The sequence below is a fragment of the Loxodonta africana genome, chromosome 8 (genome assembly GCF_030014295.1).
Source record: "Loxodonta africana isolate mLoxAfr1 chromosome 8, mLoxAfr1.hap2, whole genome shotgun sequence".
NCBI classification, from domain to species: domain Eukaryota; kingdom Metazoa; phylum Chordata; class Mammalia; order Proboscidea; family Elephantidae; genus Loxodonta; species Loxodonta africana.
Window position 1 is genome coordinate 80,950,264 of NC_087349.1, and position 8,291 is coordinate 80,958,554.

An 8,291-nucleotide genomic window follows, 5' to 3' on the forward strand; every position below is an offset into this window, starting at 1 on the left:
CCTCAGCCACTACTGAACCAAGGAGAACCAGTTCAAAGCCCTACGATAGATATATAGCAGAAAATTCTGATATTTAAAATTTGACTTATTTTGTACAGGAAACACGTAAAAACTAAAGAGCGAAAATTAATTGCTATTCTCAGGTGTTCCCTGACTTTGGAAATATGTATAACAGAAAAGCAAATTACCGGTGATGACTGATAGGTTTCTTGTAATTGATGTATTTCTCCAGAAGGATCTGATTCATTATGATAGATGCTCTCTCGCTCCAGCTCGTTCGAGGCTTTTATTTCTTTCAGGATGATGGAAAATGATCTATAAAAAATATTTTTCACTCATGGGAAAATTCTAAATGCATTATTATATATGATGTTGTAAGTTCATAGTAATTCAAACCTCTCCAGTTTATTTTTGGAACACCGTCAGCAACAGAATTGCCAAAGGACAATATTCTTCAAGAAAATACTAATTAAGCAAGAAATCTAAAAGATAAGGCTGAGGCTACACACAGACTAAATAAAAATGAAATAAATTAAAATAACATGATTACTTTTGGCTAATTAGGTTTACTGCCACCTAGAGGTTAGATTTCAGAAAATCTGCAACATTTGAAAATTAATATAAAATGCATGGAAACCCTGGTGGTATAGTGGTTAAGTGTTATGGCTGCTAACCAAGAGGTTGGCAGTTCGAATCCACTAGGAGCTCCTTGGAAACTCTATGGGGCAATTCTACTCTGTCCTATAGAGTCGCTATGAGTTGGAATCAACTTGATGGCAGTGGGTTTGGTTTTTTGGTTTTTATTGTTTTTAAATGAATTAAATGAACTGGCTGTCATCACAATTCTGTGATAACATTTCTCTTGACAAGGTGCTAAATCCATGGATTGTGAAAACACCTCTGTAGTGTTTGTATTTAACTAAACAAGTATTGATTTCATTATTAAAGAACTGAAATATTTTCATTGTCATGAGTTAATGGAAAGTAACAAACCTATAAAAAATAAATTTTCTATTCTTGCATAAGCTAAAACTTTGGCCTGTACCACACATACCTAAGTACGTGATGGCAAGTTGTCTTCTTATTCTGTTATCTACAGAGAGTGATTTGTGACCCAAACATTTATTCAACTGTACCTGGTATCATAGGTAAAATGGATTATAGATGACTTTACAACAAATCAACAATTGTCTGCTATTTTTTGGAGCTAATCCCATTTGGGATGAGAAAGAAAATAATTCTGAGAGCATTGCCCCTTGCTGTCAACTTCTCAATGAAATTTGAAATACATTGAGAATCCCAGTCTCTGTTTAGGGCGAAATATCAACAAAATCAATGTGTGGTCACTCTGTACAACTATAATACTAGTGAGTTGAGACTCTGCTTTGAATTTTTTGTGTGTAAGTGGCAAACTGTAATACTGACCCACGTTTTTCTCCACTAATCTCTTTTGGGACTAAAAGCCCAGGTTTGCAGGTCAGCTGGCTAGGATTAGGAACACAGGCCTGGCATACATTTGTTTGGCTTGGTCCTCATTAGTTAAACACTTTAGCAAATTGAACTGAATCCAACAATAGATTGCACGGAATAATTACCCTGTGAGGTGCTCAGCAGTAAAGGGAGTGAAGGAGAGGCTGAGGGAAGGATGGGAAGAAAGGGAGGGAAGAAAAGAAGAGAGAGATGGAGGAAGGGAAGTAAGCAGGGAGGCAATGAGGCCTGTGGCCAGATAAACTTGACAAGCACTGTATAACCCTGCAATTGTCCCCCCGTTGAAGATTTATAATTCACATTAGCATATCAAAGTTTGGACACTTCCTGCAGCCTAAAATCCATGTAAATATGTCATTTAACCAATGTTTCCACAACTTATTTGACCACATAAACATCCCCCATCAACACCCTGCTATCTCTTTCCCATTTAGCACCTAATAACAGCTCATCGCACACATTATGACGTGCTCCAGCAACCTTATAAATAATGTACTGGGCAGCTGAGAGGATTTGTCAACTTTACTGGATACCTTTTCTTTAAACATGACACAGAACTGGAACCTCATGGTCTTCAAAATTATCCCAGGCCTCAGCGATAACAAAAGACTTAAATTATGGAAAGAGTGAATTATGGAAGCCATCATTTGCATGCCCTTATTTTTTTTATTTCAAGTCAGACAATTAACATTACAGCACCCTCTGTAGCTTCTTTATACTTGTGTGTTTTTAATTTAAAACAGTGTACAGTGATGTTCAAGTAGCCAGGCAGCAACCGCAGCAGGGGCTGACTTCACAGTTGTCAGCACAGTCTATTAGCATCAGGAGATTATCTACATTAGAACAGCTTGGACCATAGACACTTGTAAAGCCTGGTGATTGTTTATGTCAGGCAAGTAGAACATAATGCTACTTCCATTCGCAGTGTGTTTTCATGGAGACCAGAGGGAATGCATGTTTGGAAACTCTACAAAGTCGGTGGCCCCTATAATTTAGGTCCTGGGGTGTCTCTGTTGCAGGTCATGGAGAGTGTGAAGCTGGCAGATGTCAGTGCCACAGTGGCTGGGAGGGGGATTGGTGCCAGTGCCCGTCGGCATCAGCCCAACACTGTGTCAACTCAAAGGGCCAAGTATGCAGCGGGAGAGGCACCTGTGTGTGCGGCAGGTGCGAGTGTACCGATCCCAGGAGCATCGGCCGTTTCTGTGAACACTGCCCCTCGTGTAATACAGCGTGCAATGAAAACTGGTACGTTTTCTCTGCTGCCAAACATATGTGAAGCATACCTCCCTAATAGTTTTGTTGGTCCTTTCATGTTCCGCCTTCCTAAATCTTGGAAGTTTCTGGGTCTTTTCCTTCAGATAAAATTGTATCACCTTACTAAGAAAGAATTGAATGGAGAGTTTTAGGAATTAAGAGACATGGGTTCTAATCTTTGACCACTAGATAGTTGTGAGAGCATCACAATTTATGTAGGCAGTCATTACCTTAGCTGTTTTGAAATAGCACTTTTAAAATTAGGGGCTGACTGCTCTGAAGCTTTCTGTGAATTAGCTGTGTGTCCTAGGGCAAGTTGTTGAAATTCTCTGTGCCTCAGTCTCCTCGTATGAAAAGTGAGGATAATAATATCTCACTTCAGTTCAGTTAACGAATTAAACTAAATGATCCAAGTTTTTAAAAAAAAAATCCTCTGTACTTGGTGCATAGTAATCATTTGGGAACGCTGGTGACACAGTGGTTAAGAGCTACAGCAAGCTACAGCCAGTAACCAAAAGATCGGCAGTTCAAATCCACCAGCTGCTCCTTGGAAACCCTATGAGGCAGTTCTATTCTGTCCTGTAGGGTCGCTGTGAGTCAGAATCAACTTGACAGCAGTGGGTTTGGGTTTTTTTTTTTTTTTTTAAAGATAAAGAATGATGGCAGCTGAAGCACTCTAGGAATAAGTGATATATAAATGAAAGGCCATATGTTAAACGGTGACATTATAATTTTGTGTCAATAACAGATATTCCAGTAACAGCTTCCATCTGTTCAAATACAAACCACCACTCTAAACATCACTGTGGCTTCCAATTTGTGTTAATCAGTTTTTTAAAGGCATTTAACTTTCTCAGATTGGTACCTCAAGTAATTTTTTTAATTATGTATAGTAATTTATTTAATTCATTTTAAAGTACAGTACTAAAACATTATGAAGTTATTTCTAATAAACCTGACGAGTTTGAACTTTTTATCATTGATGAATTTTTCTAGTAGTATCATAATATTAATCTTCTAAAACATCAAATACAATTAACTAATTAATTCGTGGTAAGAGTATCTTAATTCATTTCCTAGGTATTTTATTCTCAATACAGTGAAGTTATTATTTGGATTTTCTATATTAAAATAAATTGCATAGCTTTCTTTCCCAGTTTTATAAGGCTGTTGTCCTAAAGAAGTAGTTTATTTTATTATTTTATTTCTCTCTGAAAAATATTACAGGCTGCAACGTTTTTAAAGCATAAATGTTTTCTACCTCTGTTTCCCCCTTACAGGAATTGTGTGCAATGCCTTCACCCTCACAATCTCTCTCAAGCTATACTTGATCAGTGTAAATCCTCGTGTGCTCTCATGGAACACCATTCTGTGGACCAAACACCAGGTAAACCAAAGTTTAATAATCAAAGCACTGAAGAGTATCTGTCGTAGAACCCATTCCCCAAAAAAGATCCATAATTAACCATTATAAAAAATGGACTCAACCAAAACCCAACTGCCATCTTGTTGATTCCAACTCTAAGCGACCTTATAGGACAAAGTAGAACTAACTGCCCTCACACAGTTTCCAAGGCTGTAAATCTTTATGAAAGCAGACTTCCACATCTTTCTCCCAGGGAGCAGCTGGTAAGTTCAAACCACCAGCCTTTCCACTGGCATCTGAGTGCCTTAACCACTGCATCACTAGGGCTCCCCCTCCCCGCAAAAAAAAAAAAAAAAAAAAATTGACTAGCTGCTTCAATTTTTTAAATCTCCCAAAGATGGTACTCTAAATAACTTAAGTATGCTTGCCATGGCTCAGCTGAGTTGTTAGGTCTTCCATCTTAATTATGCAGCTAAATTCCCATGCCATGTGCCTCCATGCAAGAGCATCCAGACAGGTTGACTCAAGAGGCCTCAGGGAGCCAAGAATATGAGTTCCCCACGTAGAGCCATTTTGACATTACAGACAAATCACTGGAGCCATAATATTCCTTCGTAACCTAAACTTGTTTCAAGATCTGACCACCCTCATTTGAAACCAACATTTACTTTCCTGCTTCACTGGAAGGCAAAAGATTCTAAGTAGCAATAATCTGCTACTGAAAAATATATAACTTCAAAGGGCCCCTTTTTCCTAGAACATTTTTATTTGGATATAAATACAGTTTAGGGGTGAATAGTTATAAATGTGGCACAGTAGAAAAAGTATGGAACTTGTAGTCTGAAGACCCTGACTTGGCTTCTCCGTTAACAGTATTAGTTAAGAAATATTTGCCCTCCTACAAAAGTTCTTTGAACCTCAGTTTCCTCATCTGTAAAGTGGAGATAATAATTTTTAAAAAGCCAATTGCCATCAAGTGGATTTCAACTCATGGTGACCGCATGCGTGTCAGTGTAGAACTGTGCTCTATAGGGCTTTCAGTGGCTGATTTTTCAGAAATAGATCACCAGGCCTTTCTTCCGAGGTGCCTCTGGGTGGACTGAGAACCTCCAACCTTTCAGTTAGCAGCTGAACAGATTTGCACCACCCAGGGACAGAGAAAATAATACCAACCCCAAAGGGGCATGTGAGAGAGTCAAGGAACCAGTGAACATGAAGGAAGTATGTGAACTCTAAGGTGACATGTAAGTCAGGGAAACATGTGACAGCTATGCTCATAGACTGTTTTTAGACAAAGTTCATTAGAACCCAAAAAGCCAGCAGCCCACTTTTCAATGGGCTTATTGAACTATACCTGAATTAGAAATTAAGCTTGAAGTTTTGTCTTAGTTGAAAACATGACTACCGCTATTATTATTTCAAGTCTTTCCTCCAACCTGTAAGAATAACTTCAGCTCTTAGGTAGACTGCACAGAAGAATAAACTTTCCTCAAAGTTTTCTTTCCTTTTTCCCTCATATTCACACTGAGCTTAGACCGTAATGAATTTGGCTCTGAATAGAGCCCCAGGTGCAGCCAGCTGGGACTACAGCAATCACTACAGAAAGCCAAGTGCCTTTTCTAATAAATAGGGCCCTTACTATCAACATGTCATTTATTATGTTAAGTAAACAAGCCTACTCTTACGTAAGTGTTGTTACAAAAGTATTCCCTTAAAGTTCCTTAGTAAAGGCCTTTGCCTGACCTGTGTCAAGAAAAGAGGCATGAACTATGGTTAAATGTTTAGCCATCAGTAACAACATTAAAAATGTGCACAAATTTGAGCCCTGAAAGTGTTCTCTAGGCTAACGCTTTAGAAATATTTCTAAAATGTATCAGTGTGTTTTCAATCGCATTCGAAAGCTGGACAATGAATAAGGAAAACCCAAGAAGAATTGATGCCTTTGAATTATGGTGTTGGCGAAGAATATTGAGTATACCATGGACTGCCAGAAGAATGAATAAATCTCTTGGAAGAAGTACAGCCAGAATGCTCCTTAGAAGCAAGGATGGCAAGACTTCATCTCACATTCTTTGCACATACTATCAGGCGCGACCTGTCTTGGAGAAGGACCTCATGCTTGGTAAAGTAGAGGGTCAAAGAGGGTCAACGAAAAAGAGGAAGACTCTCAACAAGATGCATTGACACAGTGGCTAAAACAGGGGGCTTAAACATAGGAATGTTTGTGAGGATGGAGCAGGACCGGGCAGTGCTCCCTTCTGTTGTGCTTGGGGTTGCCATGAGTCTGAACTGACTTGACGGCACCTAAAAACAATGGCAACATTAAAAATGTGCACAGATTCGAGCCCTGAAAGTGTCCCCTATCCTAACCCTTTAGAAATAGTTCTAAAACGTATTAGTCACTAGGGAGCTCCCCTCCCCTTTGTAACTGTTGTGCAAGGAGAGATGGGCACATGTTAGCCACTTCTATTAGCCATCCACTCAATCACTCTTAAGGGGCATTCTTTTGATCTTTCTGGCTAAGCTCCCACCCAGCTAGAAGCCAGTAAGTGGAATCGCCCACATGTCCTCTCTGAGGATCTGTTTTAGCTGATTGAGTCGTTCTAAGTCAGCCAAAGGAAATGACACAGTCTGTCAGGATGCAAGGCATCTGTGTCAGTGTATGAACCTGAAAGTCGCTGTGGAAGATGCCAAGACCTCCCTTGCACCTTTCTTTCAAGGAACTATATCACTGACCAAAAGCCAACTGGGCTCTATTACCATAACTCTCCCCCCTTGGGGAGAATCCCTTGCCCTCGTTACTGTTCTTGGCTTATGTGACAACATAGTTGGCCATTCTTGGGGATTCAGATCCAAATCACTTATGATCAAGTGACATGCTACTCTAAGCCTTGGTGGGGTCCCTCCCTAGAGAACCCTTCAAGGAGATCTTCATACATTTAAGGGAGGTCCCCAGGGCCTGGGAAGTGAGTGGAGGAACCCATGACTCTTCAGGCCAGGAGGGGATTTTGTGAGTCTGAAGCAGCTGATGAGTTCTGTGGAATACTTGTGAATTGTGCAATCATGTTCTATTTAAATGAGGAGAGTGCCTCTAGCAGCAGAGCCCTGTAGATTTTCCAGGTAAATTTTGCCAAAAGTTTGGGGCTAAAACAGAGACCTAGCCTGCCCCTCCTCTGCACACAGCATTTCTTTTACCAGCTCGTAGTGATTTGTTCTTTGAAAGAATACACAGTGGAGTTTTTAAACGCAAAATAGAATAGATTTGGCTAACGGGCAAGTAAAAGTAAATTAATAAAAATTGAGAGGATTTGTGTTTTGTCCCAAGTCGGATACTCCTAGATCCTGGAGTGGCCATGTGGAGTAATAATGACAATGTGCACTGTGGTTTCAAAGGAAATATTTACTCATCTATTAGAGTTAGAGCAGTACTGATTTTAGCTTCTGCAGATGTTTCTTCTCCACTACTGGTGTACAACAAATGAATAGAGCATAACCAGAGAAGTATATGCTAATGCCCAGAGCTGTTACTATATATATATATATTTTTTATATATATATATATATATATAACTAAATTCCATTTGCTACATAGTGATCAGCAGTGCACACGAAATCTGCCCCTTTTTCTTAGATAGAATTATGTTCAGTTAAGATTTTATACATATTCCAGTTAAAATAATTAAAGAATTGGGCTGCAGAGAGATAATCTTACCAAATGCCTTAATGGTAGCTGTTCTCCAAAGGAGGGTTTTCTGTTGAAAATGTTTTAATAATAAATGTACAATAAAAATTAGAATGTTTACTTTTTGAATCAACAATCATGGCAATCCCCTGTTTTGAAAATATAGATTTGCAACTATCTGTGGTCACATTAAATGGGATGGTGACTGTGGTTTACTTGTATAATCCTTTGGTTTACTGATTCTAATGTTTTAATCCATTTGTTTGTTTGCTTCATTACAGAATGTTTCTCTAGCCCAAGCTATTTAAGAATATTTTTCATCATCTTTATAGTAACATTCTTGATTGGGTTGCTTAAAGTCCTTATCATCAGACAGGTGATACTACAATGGAGTAGTAATAAAATTAAGTCCTCGGCAGATTATAGAGGGCCAGCCTCAAAAAAGGTTAGTGAATTTAAAAAAAAAAAAAAAAAAAAGAATTGCTATCAGTATGTTATTGT

At 38.8% G+C, this 8,291-nt stretch overlaps 1 protein-coding gene and 1 long non-coding RNA gene across 5 annotated transcripts in view; one reads left to right on the plus strand and one right to left on the minus strand.

Annotated features, from left to right (window-relative positions):
* Positions 1-8,261, minus strand: part of LOC135232245 (uncharacterized) — a 46,634-nt gene extending 38,373 nt beyond the window's left edge. Inside the window, exon 1 of the long non-coding RNA XR_010322709.1 lies at positions 189-8,261. This is a non-coding gene — a long non-coding RNA (uncharacterized LOC135232245). The remainder of the gene's footprint in view (positions 1-188) is intronic.
* ITGB8 (integrin subunit beta 8) overlaps positions 1-8,291 on the plus strand; it is a 111,288-nt gene that overhangs the window by 84,474 nt on the left and 18,523 nt on the right. For 3 of the 4 annotated variants that reach the window (XM_023544371.2, XM_003407087.4, XM_023544373.2), the window contains 3 exons: positions 2,508-2,733; positions 4,023-4,129; positions 8,072-8,235. In XM_023544371.2, coding sequence (XP_023400139.1) covers positions 2,508-2,733; positions 4,023-4,129; positions 8,072-8,235 — 497 coding nt within the window. The other variant, XM_023544372.2, reaches the window with a different exon arrangement.